The sequence below is a fragment of the Pelodiscus sinensis genome, chromosome 13 (assembly GCF_052426305.1).
Source record: "Pelodiscus sinensis isolate ZL-2025 chromosome 13, ASM5242630v1, whole genome shotgun sequence".
In the NCBI taxonomy this organism is placed as follows: Eukaryota; Metazoa; Chordata; order Testudines; family Trionychidae; genus Pelodiscus; species Pelodiscus sinensis.
In genome coordinates, this window is record NC_143064.1 from 6465237 (window position 1) to 6484630 (window position 19394).

At 45.1% G+C, this 19394-nt stretch overlaps 1 protein-coding gene across 2 annotated transcripts in view; it reads left to right on the top strand.

Annotated features, from left to right (window-relative positions):
- The window catches only part of TBC1D8B (TBC1 domain family member 8B), a 78907-nt gene extending 61465 nt beyond the window's left edge, over positions 1-17442 (top strand). The window contains exons 15-21 of one of the 2 annotated variants that reach the window (XM_075941109.2): positions 1499-1567; positions 1787-2027; positions 3076-3141; positions 4778-4861; positions 6116-6172; positions 7232-7332; positions 10903-17442. In XM_075941109.2, coding sequence (XP_075797224.2) covers positions 1499-1567; positions 1787-2027; positions 3076-3141; positions 4778-4861; positions 6116-6172; positions 7232-7332; positions 10903-11316 — 1032 coding nt within the window. In that variant the 3' untranslated portion in view covers positions 11317-17442. The remainder of the gene's footprint in view (positions 1-1498; positions 1568-1786; positions 2028-3075; positions 3142-4777; positions 4862-6115; positions 6173-7231; positions 7333-10902) is intronic. The other variant, XM_075941110.2, reaches the window with a different exon arrangement.
- Positions 17443-19394: the final 1952 nt, after the last annotated feature.

Sequence of the window (19394 nt, forward strand, 5' to 3'; positions counted from 1 at the left end):
CTCTAGTAAATGGGGGATTGGTCCAAGGTGTTTTGAATCTGCAAATGAAAATGTGAGCTGCTGCTCCTGTTGGTAACACCACATGCTTCCAAGGACTCTGATCAGTGCAGGGAGCCACAGAGAATAGTGCAGTGTGGGCTGCCCTGCATTGCTGTGAGCTGCTGTTAAATGTAGTGCACTTTCCTTCAAGACATAAGGCCTGTGATACATGTGACAATGAAACACTAAAGTAATAACCAATTAATTAAGTAATAATTTAATTGTATATTCTATTTTGCAAGGAAGAAATGAAGTCTAGTACTAGTAACCAATAAACCATCAATGGAAAATCACAAAGGAGATAACTGGGGTTGTACCTCAATAAATTGGAACTCTTTGATCTGGCAACACCCAGACCACAGATGTTCCAGGATCTGTGCACTCCCCCCTGGTGCACTGCGAGGGGTGGAGGGGCCAGGAGCCTAGTGCGATGCGGGGGGGGGGGAGGGGAAAGACAGTGATATGCGGCCCAGTTGGGCTGGGGGATAGGGGGGAGCCAGAAAGCCCAACGTGTGGCTTGACTGGGCTGGGTCGGAGGGCTGGGAGCCTGTGCGTGGCTCAGCTGGGTTGTGGGGGGAAGCCAGGAGGCCTGGTGTTGGGGAGTAGGGTAGGGGGCCCAGAAATGACCTCCCCTGGTCCGGAAAATCCCATATGCAGGACCAATCAGGTCCCAAGTGTGCCAGACCAGGGAGGTCCAACCTTGTATGGCACCAGTCAGGTTGAACTAGAAAGGTTCAACCTGTAACATCTCTTTCTGCAGTAAAGGGTTTCTGTAAATGCTGCAGTAATCTAGTATGGGCACTGAAACCATCACTGTTGTATTTCCTTTTGGATCAGGGATGGGGAACCTCTAGTCTGTAGGCTGGATGCAGTTCACTGTTTAGCCCCTGGGCCACCACTTCACCATTCCCAGTCAATAGGAGCTGTGGGAATGGCAGCCGAGGGTAGCTGTGAGTGGCCATGCCTGCAGCCATCCAGCTGGTGCACTGGAGATTCCTCAGCCCTGTTTTATATGGGTAACATATTGTGAATGTGGATGCTAGTCTTGAAGCTGCCCTTGGCAGTAAGGAGTTGTACACTTGAATTCCTAATTCTCTTACGAAAAATGAACCTTTGTTTGCATGGACTGAAAGAGCCATTTGTCCTTTGTGAATGAAGCCATATATTGCATTAGTATGCACAGGCTGGTATATGAGTTGTCTTCTGGTGTCGGTAGTGTAGGATGAACACCCACATGCAATGGGATTTGATTTATTCTCTCCTCTTTGGGTAAGTATGTGATCCTTGACTTGTTTTAGAGATTCTCCACTCATTCCATAATTGTAAGCAGCAAAAAAATCTGTAGGCAAAATTCAAACAACCTCTTAAATGTGAGCTAAAATCTTAGAGAGCATTGGAATAAGACTGTAGAGCAAATGGGGAAAGTCACTATTTAAATTTTTTATTTTAATTTCTTTAGCTGCGTGTTATGTCTCAGGATGTAAAATTCAATCCTAGTGACCTGGAAGAGCTGTATGAATTATTCAAGGTAATGTGCTGTTTTTCTTTAATGTCATTTGCAGAAAGTCTGTATTTAGGGTCAGTTCTGATAAGGAAATGTCACAGTTCTAACCCAATGAAAAGGAACATTTAATGCATACACTCTTACAATGTCATCTTCAAATAACACCAGAAACACGTTCAATATTTTTTCCCTCAAGTAGAATTTTCTTTTCTCTTGGACTAATTCTTTGCTTTTTCTTTATAGAAGGAGCATTTTCTGTCATGTTACTGGAATGCAAATAGCCCAGTCCTGAGACACCATGACCCCAGTCTGCCATATCTGGACCAGTATCGGATCAACTGCCAGCAGTTCAGGGTCCTCTATCATCTCCTGAGTCCATGGGCGCATTGTGCAAACAGGGACTCTCTTGCACTGTGGACGTTCAGGTTGCTGGACGAAAACTCCGATTGCCTTATAAACTTCAAAGAATTTGCCTGTGCCCTTGGTAGGAGACTATTGAATACAGATACTATATTGACATGAGGCTTGTTCCAGGGAGGTGCTGGATTCCCTCAGTTCCCTTTAACTATTGGATTGATAGTACTCATTATCCTGCAGAATCAGGCCCAAATATGGACTCTATTGAGGCACCTGGCTTACAGGGTATATTTATAACCTCAGATATGGTGTTGCTTAGTCTGGTTGAAAGTGGTTTAAAACGATTAGCTTAAAATTTGTTTAAAATGCTCTGGATGTGCCCCCTATATATAAAGGGTCAAAGCAGTTTCTATTGTTAACCTCTGACTTCACTTACTAGTAATTTTTCTGAAACATTGGCTTGAAATTTTCCGTGCTTAGTATGTATTAATGCAACTTTAAGATGTAATTCCCGAAAGCTGGGCAGTGCAGAAGTTCAAGTTCTGAACAGAGTGTTAACTAGGCCTTATTGCACAACCTGTCTAGCTGATGAAAAATACTTCTTCCACTATGTATCATCACGCAGACAACACATGCAACATAGCTGAGCTAGCATGTCTGCTGGGAGCATAATTTTTCATTTACTTTTTTATGAATTTAGCTGTGAATAAAATTAAACCTTAATGTTGCATTAACACTTTTTTATATCTAATCTAGAATGCTGTTTGCATAGGAAGTAAATGTTTAACAAAAACACAGGAAAAAAAATCAGCACAGTGTGCTAGGTATCCTTATCTGGCAAATAAATTGTGTGCATTCAACTCTGCCTATGTTTCTGGCTGCCATACCTCCAATTTTGGCCATTCCTGCGAAGGATTTACTAACTCAATAAATGTGTCTCTCTTTATCTAGGTACTAAGAGGTGGTTTAAAACGTGTTCAATAAAATGTCTGACTCTGTTGTAAAACAACAACTCATTTCACAGTATAGACAAACCCAAATTCAACTGCACCTTCCCTCAGCTTCCTTGCACATGTCCAACTTCAGCCATGCTCTGCTGTTCCTGTTCATGTTACTAGGGTTTTCCCCCAAGATCTGAGCTAGTTGAAAGGAATGTCTTGCCTTTCTCCTTACAGATGTCATGTGTAATGGAAGTTTCACTGACAAGCTGAAGCTGCTTTTTAAGCTGCACATCCCTCCAGGTAAGTTTTTAGCAGTATTGTTTGAGAGCTCTTCTCTTGGCTACTGCTGTTTCCATCACTCTTCCTCTTTCATTCTTTAATTTCCAAGGCCTGCGTGTTCTTTGTTGTTTCACTAGTACAACATGCACAGTGTTGACCCACCGCTGTGGTGTCTGCACCTGCTTCACCCAGTGTAGTGTGTTCCACAGGACCAGGGACCACCTAGTAGGCTCCTGGAGCACTTCTGCTTTATTCTCTGGGACAAACATACCCCTGTGCTGTTTGTGCTACAAAACAGTGCTGGTCACTGAGTTTCTGTTATTACTCTAGTTGCTCTTCAGAAGCCCGATGTCTATGTTCAGCCATTGATTTTGTTTGTAAATTTGCATCTCATCTCTTGATTTGTCAGCATTTTGCCATGAAAGGCTGGAGAGAGATGACATGGAAACATGCAGTATCTGGTTTGATTCAGAGATGTGATAAGACCAAGGCAGCCGACAGAATTGCTGGGCCTCTACGCAAGGTGGGGGGGGAGGGTGCGTGACTCCATGCTCCTGGGAGCGGGGGGATGAGCCTCCCCCAGCCAGCTTCCCAGAGCGTACTGCATGGGGCTCCAGCAGTGATTTTAAAGGGCCTGGAACTCCAGCCACCACTGCTGCCATTGTAGTGGTGGCTGAGGCTGGGAGTCCCAAACCCTTTTAAATCACCAGGTTTCAGGGCAGATGCCTCCTTTGCCCTCCAAATGATAAAGCCCAGGGGAAGTCGAGGAAGGGAGGTCCCCATTATCTAACAATGCACTTCTTTAGAGAGATTTGTTTACTAAAAGCCTGATCCAAAGCCTATGGAAATCGGTGGGAGCCTCCATTAACTTCATGAAAGACCCAAACCCTAAGGCCCCTGTTCAGCAAAGTCCTTAAGCACATGCTTAATTGCCTTAACTTCGGTGGGACTAAAGCATGTGTTCTAGTTAAGAACATACTTACGTGCTTTGCTAAATTTGGATCTGAATGTGGAAAATGTTCTGAGGAAAGGTAGGGTGTTTGGGGAGCTTCCCGCCCCGCCCCTTGTCTGGAAGTCAAGTAATCAGGTTACTTTTGCCAGCTCTGCCATGTGCTGGAGAATTCCCTTAATCTCCCAGGAGCATTGTGAGCTTTCCTCACTTGTTTCTAAAGCCCTTCGAAATCATCAGCCAAAAAGTACTAAGCCTTGAACCTGCAAATGGAGTTTGCAGACCCCTACATGGGTGGATCCCCGCACCTGTATGGAGCCTTCTGCATGACTCGTGTTGCAGTATCAGGCCCTAAATCATTGTGGCGTATTATTAATAAACAATATTTCCATATTCTTTCAGAACCCTTCGCTAATGGCTTGCTGAGCATTTTGGTGCCATTAATTCTGAATACAGCTTACTCCAGAAATGGGGTTTGTATGGAGGAATTTCCACTCCAAGCACTCAAAGTGTGCTCAATTTTTTTTCTTTCTATTCTCTTTACTGTTAGGTCCTTATTTGTCTTCTCCCACCTCCTCCATCTCTTTCAGCTCATGTAGCACCAAGAAACCATAAGAAAGTTTCTTGGCTGTTACTATGTTGCCCTTTCCAGTGTGTTGATGGCCCAAGTCCCATTCATTGTATTGATTACCCTAACTTTTCCTACAGCTTTTACTGAAGTGGAATCTCTAAGCCCTTCCAAAGGTGATGAACTTTCAAAAGAAGAGCTGATTCATTTCAGTCAACTCAATGGTAAGCACCAGCATGCTTGGTTTAGATTTGGTGACCGTCTATTAGCTGTGCTGGAGTAGAGCTCAGCCTAATCAAGATTGGGTCCTGTATGAATGCCTATGAAGACACAAGTCCTGCCCTGGAGAATGCTGTAAAATGTACCCGCAGATGACATGAATTCTTACAAAAGCCCCAGCCTTGAAGATTAAATGCATCCCACAAAGCAGTGCAGAAGTTCTCTACAAATATCCACCTACTGTCTTCTCAGAGTTGTATTTTTTTTTTTTGAATCTCTGTGTATTGCCTCAGGTTAGTGGCTAGATTCTGTGGAATATCACAATAAGCAGTACCTAATTATTATTTCATGTATGTGTTTACTTGTATTGTATTATGATAGTGTGCAGGAGCCCTAGTCATGGGCCATGGAGGCGGGTGCTGTACAAATTCAGAACAAAAATACCCAAGGAGCTTATAGACTTAAGACAGGAAAGAGCAGGAGGATAAAGACAGATGGGAAAACACAAGGAGCAATGAGAAAATACTGGTCAGAGTGCTAACCAGTGGTTTCAGTACAGCAGAAGCCTAATGGATGTCAGGTTTTCTTTGTGTTGAACTGCTGACTGTATGCTTATAACTACTCAAAAACAAAGGAAAACTCCTTGCTCCAGGGAGTTAAAAATTTAAATTCATAATCTTCTTGAGGTGCCAGGAACATCCTCCTCAGTTTCTGAAGTCCTGTGAAAAAAGAAATGAGTCCAAATTGCTGAGGATCTTATAGAATATTTCCTTTGGGAAAACTCATTTCTTTCCCTTGGCCTTGACTTACTTTTTCTTCTTCGTAAGCTGTGTGGGGGAGGTTTAAACCTATGTCAGCAATACAAAACCTGCAATAAATGTTCCACCAGTCTTGAACACCTGGGGACAGAGGTAATGGGGAGGATTTGAGACTGTGCCCCTGACAATTCTTTGCAGTCTCTAGCTAGCTCTGCGGTATGGTTAACAATTCTTGCTCTTAAGGAGGCCTGTAGGTGCCTCCGTATAGCTTCTGCTCTGTCACAGCTGAGCTCAATACACAAACAAGCGTGTAACTTGCTGTGCTTGGGGGAGTGTTTTTTCACACCACTGAGCCAGAAAGTTATAGTGCTGCAAAGTGCCAGTGTAGACTTGGTCTTAGATATCCTCCTTTTTGAAGAAGGAAATTTTGATGAAGGAAAACACATTATAAAATTCAGTCTGAGAAAAAAACACCAAACACTTTCTTCTTTTCAAATGTAGTTTCCTCCCCTGTGGATAGTCAAGAAGCTGATGCTTTGAAGAGAAGCCCAGAAAAAGGTAAAGAAGCTTGACCAGCAAAGCCAGAGACTTGGTAGCCATGTGATGCCTTTGGGAAAGAAGAATCAACTGCATGTGTGGAGAAGAAATGTAGCATCTGTTCCTTATGGCCGCTCCTGCATGATAGAACTTATGTCTAATCTCTTTGTATTGTTGGGCTTTCTCAGGGCAGGTCACAGGTAGGGGTTATATTCATCTCTACCTAGTCTGTCCTTGGTCTCACTAAGACAGCGGAGTAGGAACTGTGCTGAGGATACCACCTCATTTCATATAAGTCATTAACTACCAGAGAGAGGCAGCAAGGAGAGGGGAGCAGGAGCTGGTTCTGGGGGGAGCCAGCTTAAAAACTGCTTCCCTCCCAGCACCATCTCTGCAGGGAGGCAGAGATGTAGTAGGGGAACTGGGTGTGAGCTGGGAATCAGCTGATTCCTGGTTGGCACCTAGTCCCCACTGCTGTGTTTGTGCTTTTTAAACTTAAGAGCCTGGATGCTCTTAATACATTTAAAAGGCAGCTTCCTTCCTTAACAGAGCAGTCTGCCCCCCACAGTTTTCGTTCCTTTTCAACTAATCAATGGAAATTCCATTGACTAGTCGATTAGTTGATTAAATGCCATTTAGCATCCTTAATATCACCTTGACGCTTCACAAAAATACTGTCCATCTTATGGGCCAAAACTGGTACGTCTCACCTGAACGGCATAAAAGCTTTGGAGAGAAGTTGGGTTTGAATTCTCTGATCAAAACCTGCCTCTGCAATTGGATTCCAAGCTAGCAAATAGCCAAGATCTCCCACATAAATTTGTTCTTGGGAGAGCTGCCAAATCGGAACTTGAATCTTAGCGCTGACTCGGCTTCTCGCTTGAACCTTGGCATGTGCTTTCATATCTCTATATAGGAAACCTTGGGCTGTGGTTAGATTTCTTTCCTTTAATATCTGATGATTGTGTCCAAAGAAAAAGATAAGCCAAACGTTGCAGGACATATGTGACTTAGCAGAACATGTTCCAAGGTGGAATACGTCAGAAATCTATTAGCTCTGAAATATTTTTTTCTCTCAAGCAGGTAAAGAGAAGATTGATATTCAGGCCTATCTGAAGCAATGGCAAGATGAACTTCTTAAAAAAGAAGAAAATATTAAGGATTTGCCTAGAATGAACCAGGTAAAACTGTCTCTTTGACTCCTTTATCACTCTAGTTTTTCACTGACACTCCTTGAGATTGGCATAATAGCTAAAGTGCAGTGGGATTGGGCTACTATTTCTCAATTGACTGGGAGTTTCATACAGACCATTTTTATTGTCCAGGTTACATTTGCAGTTAGCATAAGGTGAGCAGGTGACGCAGGGCTATCCTGAAGGGCCGAGGGACTTGGGGGGGGGAAGAGGGCAACAGAAGCATGTGATCAAGTCTTGTGGGTCACTATTTTTATGGCGATCTATATGAGAGCATTGCTATGTAAGTGCTCGCTTGAGTTCGTACTGCATGTTAAACGCTCCATGTTAAACCCTTGTGTGAGACAGAAGACACATCTTGCCATCCTCATTCCATTTCCCTGACCCTCATGTTCTGCTATTTGACTAAGTGACTGCAAGAGTTCTCTGAACATGATCTTCATTCCTGCTTTTGACACTCAGCCTTGTTCTTGTGTATTAAGGCAGGGGTGGGCAATAAGATGGCAACAGTTCACCAGGGCTAGCCCTTGGCCGGCTGCCGCTGCTGTATTTACCTGTGCCTCCACAGGTCCGGGCGATTGGAAAACATTTTGAAGGAGGAAGTAGTTAGGGACATTGAGGTTAATGGCAATTGCGACAAATTACAACATAGTTTTACAAAAGGTAGATGGTGCCAAACCAACCCGATCTCCTTCTTTGAGAAAGTAACAGATTTTTTAGATCAAGGAAATGCAGTGGATCTAATCTACCTCGATTTCAGTAAGGCATTTGATACAGTACCACATGGGAAATTATTGGTTAAATTGGAAAAGATGGGGATCAATATGAAAATTGAGAGATGGATAAGGAACTGGTTAAAGGGGAGACTATTGCGAGTCATACTGAAAGGTGAACTGTCAGGTTGGAGAGAGGTTACTAGCGGAGTTCCTCAGGGATCATTTCTGGGACCATTGTTGTTTAATCTTTTTATTACTGACCTTGGCACTAAAAGTGGGAGTGTGCTAATAAAGTTTGCGGATGACACAAAGTTGGGAGATATTGCCAATTCAGAAAAGGATCGGGATATCATACAGGAAGATCTGGATGATCTTGTAAATTGGAGTAGTAAAAATAGGATGAAATTTAATAGTGATAAGTGTAAGGTTATGCATTTAGGGATTAATAACAAGAACTTTAGTTATAAGCTGGGGACACATCAGTTGGAAGTAACGGAAGAGGAGAAGGACCTCGGAGTCCTGGTTGAACGCAGGATGACTATGAGCCGCCAATGTGACATGGCCGTGAAAAAGGCTAATATGGTTTTGGGATGCATTAAGCAAGGTATTTCCAGTAGAGATAAGGAGGTGTTAGTGCCATTATACAAGGCATTGGTGAGACCTCATTTGGAATACTGTGTGCAGATCTGGTCTCCCATGTTTAAGAAGGATGAATTCAAACTGGAACAGGTACAAAGAAGGGCCACTAGGATGATCCGAGGAATGGAAAACCTTTTCTTATGAAAGGAGACTCAAGGAACTTGGCTTGTTTACCTTAACCAAGAGAAGGCTGAGGGGAGATATGATTGCTCTCTTTAAATATATTAGAGGGATAAATGCCGGGGGGGGGGGGAGGAATTATTTAAGCTCAATACCAATGTGGACACAAGAACAAATGGATATAAGTTGGCTAGTAGGAAGTTTAGACTCGAAATTAGGCAAAGGTTTCTAACCATCAGAGGAGTGAAGTTCTGGAACAGTCTTCCAAGGGAAGTAGAGGGGGCAAAAGACCTATATGGCTTCAAGATTAAGCTTGGTGGGTTTATGAAGGGGATGGTTTGATGAGGTAACATGATCTTGGTAATTAATTGACCTTTCACTATCAGTGGTAAATAGGCCAATGGTGGGAAGATAGGAGTTACTATAGAGAACTTTTTTCTGGGTGTCTGGCTGGTGAGTCTTGCCCATATGCTCAGGGTTCAGCTGATCGCCATGTTTGGGGTCGAGAAGGAATTTTCCTCCAGGGTAGCTTGGCAGAGGCCCTGGAGGTTTTTCACCTTCCTCTGTAGCATGGGGCACGGGTCACTTGCGAGAGGATTCTCTGTATCTTGGGGTCTTTAAACCATCATTTGAGGACTTCAATATCTGAGATATAGGTGAGAGGATTATTCTAGGAGTGTGTGGGTGAGATTCTGTGGCCTGCATTGTGCAGGGGGTCAGACTAGATGATCATAATGGTCCCTTCTGACCTTAAAGTCTATGATTGCAGCGCCTGTTGGCTCTGTATTGCTGTTCCCAGTCAATGGGAGCCGCAGAAATCGGCATGGACGGGGACATTGCTTCCTGCAGCTCCCATTGTCTGGGAACAGTGATCTGCGGCCAATGGGAGCTGCAGTCACCCATACCAGGCACAGGTGAATACAGTGGCAGAGGCCAGGGGCTAACCGTGGCACAGGCCAATATTTCCCCACTGCTGTATTAAGGCATCAGTGGAAGGGGGGAGAGATTTTTTTTTTTCCCCTGTTTAGGAGTCTTTCTTTGGCTCTGAGCATCTGAGTATCACCTACCCATTTATAGGAGACTTTAGCGCCATTACAAACCAGCTGGAGGCATCTCTTTGGATGTAATGTTCGCCCTGCTGCGTGGGGGAAGGCATGTTTCAAAGTGGGGAATGGCCATTGTGCTTTTAGACCAGTGGTTCCCAACCTTTTTCATACTGCGGGTCAGCAAACTCATTCAAAACCTTTCGGCAGACTGGCACTGAAACATTTGCATATTCATTGATTAATTTTAAGCAGTCACGTGTTTTACGTTGCATCTGTGTGCACACAACACATGTCATTGTGTGGATGGGAAGATCAAAATCATACGTTGTTAAACTGGTGACATGCTTTGCGGAATAGTTCTGGTTTTCACTAATTTTTGGAGAGCGGCAAAAGGGTACAGCAGGCAGGGGAAGGGGGCCTGTGGCCAGGAGGAAGCAGGGAGGGAAAGAAAAGGGGGACCAAGCAAGGGAGAGGTTTGGCTGAAAGCATCAGGGCGCTGACTTTGGCTGGGGAGGCTTCTCCTGTCTTGTCCCCTCACCCCACCCTAACCGCCTGGGTAGTGGTGTCCCCTGCTCAACCCTAGTCACCCTGCTAGGGGGTCCCTGAGCCAGCCTCCAGGCCTCAGTGTGGCAGGGCGGTCCTGCTCCGCCACATGGCCCAGCCGTCCCAGGAGCGCCCCCAATCCCCAGAGCAGCCACCCGCCACATGGAACTGGGGCCGTGGTGAGGCTTTCCCCAGCAGGGACAGCCTCACTGCTGCCCGGCCCCAGTGTGGCACATGGGCAGCTGCCCACCACACAGCCTCACCGGCCGGGCCGCATAACTGCCACGGAGCTGGAACCAGGGACAGCCTCACCACAGCCTGGCTCCAGCAGCGGCACATGGATCGGGATTCGGGAACCACTGTTTGAGGATGCTTTTCCATGATCAGTGATTTTTGAGGAGGAGGAAAGAACACTAGCTAAAAAGACAAGCCTGTTGGTGGGCCTTTGAGTTGATGTTTGTTCTCTCAATAGTCTCCCTCTTATTACTCCCTAGTTCCAATTCATCCAGTTCTCAAAGACTTTATACAACTTGTTCCACGGGGACCCTGAAGAGGAGCTGTTATATCGGGCTATAGCGACTGTCACCAGTCTCTTGCTGAAGATGGAAGAAGTTGGGAGAAGACTCCAAAGCCCCACGTCATCAGCCAAAAGCCCAGTGTCTGCGGCAGAGTCTAGCACTGATGGCCAGAACACACAGGAGGAGGACGGTGAACCCCCCCAGCCGGAGTGCAGGAAAGGACAGCGCTCTGGCAGAGACGACCACGAATGGTCTTTTGCCTTCGAGCAGATCCTGGCATCCTTGTTAAATGAACCAGCTTTGGTGAGATTTTTTGAGAAACCTCTAGATATAAAAGCCAAGATAGAAAATGCTAAAACGTCGCAATTAAAAGCGAGAAGAAGAGTATAGTTTTCTTCCCCTTTGTACTCTGTGTAACATAAAGGCCATTGCTATGGAAATTGAGCGTTGTTTATACTGAGAATGAGGTTTGAGGATTTAGCTTTGTAATATGTTATGAAGTAGTTAAGAACACTTCGAAGCACAATTGCATCTTTCAATAAATTTCAGTAGAGTTCAATAAGGACAGGAAAGTAAACTGCATTTTTACCACATTATACAAAATATGCACTATTGCTAGGAAATTCTTAATGCAACCCTGTTGCAAAACTTTCCATATGACTATTACTGGTTACATGCTTCTTAATTTACTGGTCATTGTGGGGATGAATATAATGATTTTCTGCCATCTTCAGTTATAGGTAGTACTAGCATCTGAGTGCTTTACTTTCAGGCTGGTTTAATTTCTAAATAATCTTTCTAAATCTCCATGTAAACTCTCACCAGCCCATGGCAAAAGCCTCAGTGCAAAAGGGAGTAGATTTTTTTTGAACTGGTATCCTTGATGGTCAAAGCAACATTGTTGATAAAAAAGGAAGTTTCCCTTTTTTTTTACTTGTTTGCTGTACTGTAGTGTTAATCTTTTCTTTATCAGTCCCCACTGACTTCTAGTAAATAGCTGGTGTCAGAGCTTGGTCTGAATCTATGCAAAATCCAGACCAGAATCCTAACTTCCCAGAGGGCAGCATTTCTACACTGAATCTGTACAGCCTGGAATTTTGGGGACCCAGATTTTGTAGCTCGGGCACGATTTCCCTCCTGACTCCATGGTTTCCTGCATCAAGCCAGATGAGTAGGTTCTCTCTTCCCCGCCAATATCCTGTATCCCTAAGTTGCCGGGATGGGGGAGCTAACTGATATTCTTGTGGCTACCGTTACACAAGGATGAGCAAGCTGGGGGACGGCTTATCAAAATGCTGAACATCCAGTCAACTGTATTCTAGCTTGCTGGAGGCACAAGGAAACTGGTGGACAACAGCTAATTCCTTTTACTCTACAAGGAATAAGGTTATGATGTATGTGAAGCACCTGCATTTTGTCTCTATCTGCATGCAGGGAGGAAAGGGATAATTCTCTCATCTGGAGCATGTCCGGGAATCGTGAGTTTGTTTGAATGTTGTTTCAAAACGCAATAGTAGCCATCAGTAGCCACCTCCTAATTATGACTGCTGAGCCAGGCTGCTGGTCTGCTCTGGCAGATGCTGCTTTATTACCTTTAAATCAAGCTCAAGCTTGTAACTGTTGATCTTCTGCCATTGGTCTTCACTTTTGGTTAATGACCACTGTGATAGTTGGATCCAGCACAACAAATAGCAGCAACAAAATCCTTCAGAGTCTGAGTGTCAGAGTTTTTAATACGACAGCAGGAAAAAAAAGGCGCTTTCTGAGTCATTTAAAAAAGGAGCAGCTAGCTCTTTATTGTAAGGATCCTTTGGGGGCAAACTCTGCTAATGTTACTGAGGAAAAATTGTTTGGCTGCTGTGCAGGTAGTGTGCGTTAAAATGGGGAAAAAGCAGAAAACCTTGTATTTTTACAAATTGATAAACCGTGCCTGTTAATGCATATCAAGGAGTGCAAAGCAGCACCGTTTTTATAAGGCGCATGCTACTTGTAAAGAATTTGGGACAGGCGGCAGCACCAATATTAGGTGCTTTTTCTCTGATGCTTACACAGAGTAGAAACAGAACTAAGATCTCTGAACTTGGCTGTGTTGCAAAACGGTGTTGAAATTCTGTCCCTGTGAGTGGGAGGAAAGTTACCATGACTCCTTGAAAGAAGCTGGCAACTGTTTTGTTCCTGATCAATATCAATGCACGTATAGAACCATTTCTTCCTAATCTCAGGATTGAATGTAAATTGATCTTAACTAAAGGAATACTTGCAAAAATTGGATAATAGTATGTACAGCAAGTGAAATTAGGCAGTTTACCTAGAATTAGAAACTTAAATGTGGCTTGAGGTTATATCATTTTGATTTGTATATTATGTATTGCAGTCTGAAAAGTCTATAGTGTATATTTCTAAGGCTGAAATGGATACTGCTGCAATCATCTGTATATCTGTTTTACTAACTGCTCTTTTAAAAACAAAAAGCAGGTAACTCGATGTTCTAGGCAGGGCTTGATTGATCAGGCAAACTGGCTCGTAAGCAGAATGCAAGCAACCCCATTGAAGTCAATGCAGTTCCTTGTGCAAAAGGCTGAACAGCATCAAGCCATATGTGTTAAATTTCAGGCTTCACTGTGGGTTAACAAGTATGGTGTATTTGCCAGGCAAGTTAAAGGCTTATTGATTTTTTTGGGGGCGGGTGTGGAAACAAGTTATGAAAAGAGTTAGATGCAGGTTAAATGATATGCAGGAAGAAGGTGTTAAAGACGTTTGTAAAATGTAGTAGGCATGATATTATATGGCTGTTAGGCAAAAATTTGACTTTACGAACGTCATGCATTTTCTGTTATTAATCAAAAGGACTGTACAGAGCCAATTATATACAAGTTCTGTACCTGCCTCTCTAGTATAATTATCACACACATATTTATGCACAGAATGACCAGCATGCATGTAAGATCTGGTTAAAAGTTAGGGGTACAATCTTGGTTTATTGTATTATCCCAAGAGATTGTCTTTTTAGTTGTTTGTTTGTTATAGGTTTTTGAACAGAGAATGTAACGTCTGTTTTAATCATTCAATCAATATACACCTGTGTTCTGGTGCAGCATACAATTGCCTTGACCTTCTGTGCCATGCAAGCTCCAGATGGCCATGATTAGGAGGCTTTGCCCTGCAAGGTTGACCCTCCAGAGGAAATCCTTTTTCGGTGGGGGGCAAGGAAGTGTGCACATGCTTTGGGGAAGCACTCGTGGCGCTCCCGGTGTTTGCAGGCTGTGAACCACCCTGTGATCCCCTCACACCACTTAGCCCTGATCTGAAACCCCCTCCATGGTTAGTACTAAGTATTCAAGATGAGGATGTGAAACTGGGTGCGTGTTTGTAGGAAGTCAAAGGAGAGGAACTTGCTTCACGCTGTGGTGAATTAGTTTAGAATCACTCTTTGTGTCTTGTGTTCCTTTCCTAACCCCTTTCCCTCTCCCCAGTGGAAAAGGCCTGGCTAACACAATCTATAGAAGCTAGTCAGAAGCAAACCCCTTTTCTGCTCCCCATTGACTCTGCTGTGGGATTCCTACTGTAAGGTGACAAAGGTAGAATAGCTACTTAGGAGAGCTCTAGCAGCGTTGGCAGGCATATCTCTACCTGGGAGCTTTGACCTCTTCAAAATTCTCTGTGGCGATGCTGAGAATAACTCTCATGCCTCTGTTTGGCTATTGTGGGAGACTGCACATCCCCCGGTTTCTCTTGGATGAGCCCAGGTGCAGAAACAGTTGAGTAGAGGACTGAGCAGAGTTTGGCAAAGTTCCAGGCAGTTGCAGAACCTGCTTAGCTATTGCCTAGAAGGAACTTCCCATTGGACTCTTCAGGACATATTTTAGGGGCCGGCAACTGAAGAGGTGGGTTTGCACTAGGCAGAGCCCCATAATTCCCCCCTTCCCCCCCCCACACACAGCCGTAGCTAGACATTGTCATGCACAGTACCCTGCTTTTTTATAGGGAGGAAAATGTACATTGCCTCCCAGGTAAGACTGGCCTTGATGTGGGGGGAAGCTTGTCTGGATAGGGTTTGCGGCTATTAATGCTCTTTGCTATTTATACATTTTCACTTCATAAGTTGGAGCAGGTGGTATGAAAACACCAGCATGACTTCAAAGCTGATAGTTACCTGGCTACCCCATGACACCCAGTCCTCCTCTCGGTAACTGACAGCCTTTTAGCAATCTCTATAGGAATCCTCTCTCCCCAAACTCACTTTTATTGGCACTAGCTTATATAAAACGCCTTCCCAAAATGAGTGGAGAGAGGCTAAAATACCAGTTCGATGGAATGGCTGACAAAAAAGTATAGTTGTGCCCCTGATGCAAGTGAAATGAACTAAAAGGTGCATCTGGGGGTTTTCCACCTGCCTCAGCAACACTGTGGCAGGCATGATCGCAGTGGGGGACACATGGATGACTGTGCCTGACCAATAGTTTCAGCCGGGAATGGCAAATTAATGAATGTTACATTTACTAATATCAATGAATGTTACATTTGCAGATTGGAGGAAGAGCAGAACCCAGTATTGTAATTGTTTGAAAAAGATATGCACTTTAATGTTTTCTAAGAAGTTGAGGGTGATCTCAGTCGTATGGTACTAAAAACACTTAAGTTGCACTTCATCCAACACAGTAATTGCTAAGTACTCGTAAATGGCCATGTAATAAATGATCTTGTTTTTAGTCGTTGGTCAGTGTGGCAACTAAGAAATGTATATGTTTGTTTACCTTAACAGGAGAGCCTCCATCCACTTGTACTATACAAAATTCTTATATTTAATTAAAATTGTTTGTTTAAAAAAGTTTTAATAGAATTATTCCAATTTATTTCCAGAGAAATAAGATATTTTGTCGTTTTTGCTACAGTTATATCACCAAGAATGCAAAATGTTTGTGCTGGCACGTTGGCTTTTTATACAATGTAATGTATGCAGTAAAAGTACTGTAAGTAAAGAGATGTCAATAAATTAGTTTCACTTAAGGAAAACCTGCTTTGGAGCATGGTGTTCCCTTTTCATCGAGCTGAGGTTTGCTGTCAGGTTTAACCAGCATGTGACTTTCAAAAGGGCCTTTGAAGGCCGATCCCACCCTTGGTGTTACTAAAAGCAGAATCTCTCCACTTTACGGTAGCGATACCGGGAACGCTGCAAAGAGCGACTGGGTTTTGGCAGGAAATGGGAATTGTAGGGGTGCAAAGGTTCAGGACCTTAGTGGATGAATTGGAACTTCCCAAAGGTGGGACCCTATTTGAGAAGGCTTGTGCCTTCAGAGAGCCGTGTGTGCTCGGGAGCAGAGAGCTAAAAGCCACGTTTGTGATGGAATTCAAGGGGAGGGTGGCCAGGCCCCAGACTGTTTGGGGTTTAAATGTTCTCCCAGCACCTTCAGGAAAACAGGAAGCCCATGCACGGGTGGCATGTGCTCCCTAGTACGAACATTCAGGATCCCCCTCCCCATTTTTTCAGAGGTGTAAATATAAGACAGTCTCTAATACTGGGACATGTGGTCACCCTCGTACTGAGGGCCATGTGGATTTTAGCAGTTACAGGCAGCAGATCCCATTCAACACTCAACCCCAGTTTTGCACATTCCTTTCCAAATCAATCGCCAGAACACTTGACTGGGCAGAGGCGCAAGGAGCCGTCCTCTGGCTGTCAGTGACAACAGATAGCAGTGGCAACAAGAGGCAGACAGAGGGAAGCTGCGAGAGGAGACCAGCTTTTTAATCCTGGGCTGGATTTATTCCAACAGAGGAGCTTTACCTTTACAATTCTACAGTTGAGGATGGGGGAACCTTGTTAATGTCTATTTACCCTGCTACCCTGGGGGACTTTGTCTCCCTGCCCTTCATTCCCAACCAGGTAAGGTCTGTCTTTCTGCTACCCTCCACTCCTGAGGATTCACCAGGACTTGTAGGCTCCCTGCCCAGCATCTGTTGTGTGAGCCACCCACCTTTTGTTGCTTTTCCATGAAGTGTGATATGTGATGTGATCAGCCACTTGCTACCGCCTTAAACCACATGCCAAGGACCCAATCAATCCCTAGAAAATTCATTTAGACCCTGCTGTACGTGCCAAGCAAAGAACACAAGCATGGGTGTAAGAGCTCTTAAAAGTATACTTTTATTTTCTTCCAAAATACTATGTACAATCTGTTAAAGCTTGTAGAGCTGCAACAGCTCCTATCCAATGGAGCTGTGCAGAGACGTGTATGCAAGATAACAATAAAATCTAATGGTCTTCATAAGACACTTCCTTTTTTTCCATTACAAAATACTTTAACATTTATAAATGTATCTATATTTGACATCATATAAAATAAACTAATATTCATACGCCAGTCTAAGGGTTTTTTTACATGACATATAGTACAATATGTACAAGAACATTTCACTGTTTGTCAAACCAGCCTGGTTCTCACCACCGGGCTGTAGCTTATAATGTACAAATACGCTAAAAGTGCAAGACTTGAATTAAAGCTGCCTGTGTTTTCAGAGGTCTGGAATTGTGTGGCCAAATGTGTATACACGTGCGTACTGCAAAGCCAGACGATGCTTATGATGTAGGGTACTTTGCAATGACCTGGAGCTAATCTTTGGGTGTATTCTGCTGCGTTCCTACCCTCCAACAGACAGGAATGAGACCACAGGCTAGTGGTTGAAAGTGCATCCCAGGGTAAGTGGACGAGCCAACCTGCTCAGCCAGACCAGTTGGCTGGATGCGATTCCAAACGGCTCCTGAAAACAGCGGCCATAGCTAACGCACGGAGGTAAACACATCCACCGTAACCTGAAGAGGGTCGCTTTACCGGAGCGAGCTCAGGGCCACCTGCTGAGGTCTGGTGCCAGTAGTTTCTTGGGCTGGGTTCCTGTAGCAGCGACAGGAGCGTGCCAGAGTAAGGACTGACCAGAAAGGGAGTAAAACCTGAGTAAGGATCTCAACAGCGTGGCCCGCTCGTGATTGTCTGAAAACACTGGGTTAGAGTGGGAGGTGCTTGAAAGGCAGCAAGAAAGAAGGTGCATTGAGGGAAGCTGCCTCTTCGCTTGCTGACGTAAGCCAGTGACTCTTGGCCAAACGGCATTAACAGGCGTGACAGCCAGTAGAAATGGAGGGGGGGGGGGGTTGAGTAATAAAGTGCATTGTTTTGAAAGGCCAATCCAGAAAAGGGGTCCCGACCCCAGCATTCTAGGGCCACTCTACAGCCTCTTTCCTGGCCCCACCTCAGTCTCCCCAGCCATAGGTCGGGGCCATCCGCAAAGCTCTCTTGGCCCAGATGGCCCAGCAGCAACGAGCCGGCAGGGGAGGGGCATACTGCACCCAGTAGCCACTGTCCATCTCAGCTGGGCAACGCTCCGGCCCTGGGTGCTGTAAGCAAGCGCATTAATTCAGCCTCCTATTAACATGGGCCTGCTCTGTGCTGCAGAGGAGAGCCCCAAGTAGCATCTAGCATCAATGCAGAGAAACCCCCTACCACTCATACAGGTCATACGGGTTTTCACTGCTCAGGCTGCAGCTCAGCCACGCAACGTCTTAGGGTAAGAATGTCTCCCCCATCCCAAACTCCCGAGTTGAGGCCGTGGTGGCAGTTTCCATTACAAGGGGATACTTGCAGGAGTTCACCCCAGTTGCCCCCACCTTAATTTTAGCGAGCGACTCTGACCCGCCCCCCTGCCCTCGGCTGGCATCAGCACATTAAACCCACTAATGGTAGGCCAAGCAACGATTGTCTAAGCAGAGGTTTTAGGGAAGCCGTGGGTCGCTATTGCACAGCATTTTTCCAGCCATGGTCCCTGCCGAAACACACTTCAGTCCCAGGGGCCTGCAAAGAAAAATCTAATTCCCATCCCTCTGGTTGCTGAGAGGGGCCATACAAAACACAACCTACACGATTAAGCCCAACTCTCTTTTTTTTTTTTTGACCACCTAATCCTTGGTATCGGTCAACCCTCATCACCCTGGGCCAAAAGCAGAGTCAGCCAACAAACTAGGCCTATTTTGAGCAGTCCAGCCTATGCATTTGCCCCACAGTGCAGCTGAGGGGTAGATGCGGCTTCCTCAGCCGCTCACCGTTAAGTTCCCTTTGTGTTGCTCAACGCCAGGCATGGGGGAAATCTGCGGGCTGGAGCTGACCCTCGGCTGGCTTGACTCCAGCATGGGGCTTCCTCCTGTTGTGGGGTGAGCCGGCGCTTGTGTGCCAGCCCTGCGGCAAGGCTCTGTGTCCTGCTGCAGAACTGCAGCCCGCGTGCCAGCGACCCCCCGCAAGGAGAATCTGAGGAAGTCCGGAAAGGGCCTGGAGTGTGAGGGAAGCCCCGAGTTTGCTGAGACGGGGCCAGAGCCGTGAGGTTTTGGGTTTTTTGGGCTAGCTGGTCAGGAACCAAGTCAGTGAGTGGCTACCAACAGATTTTTCTGTGGGGCGGTGTCCCCGCCTGAAACCCCTGCTCTGTGC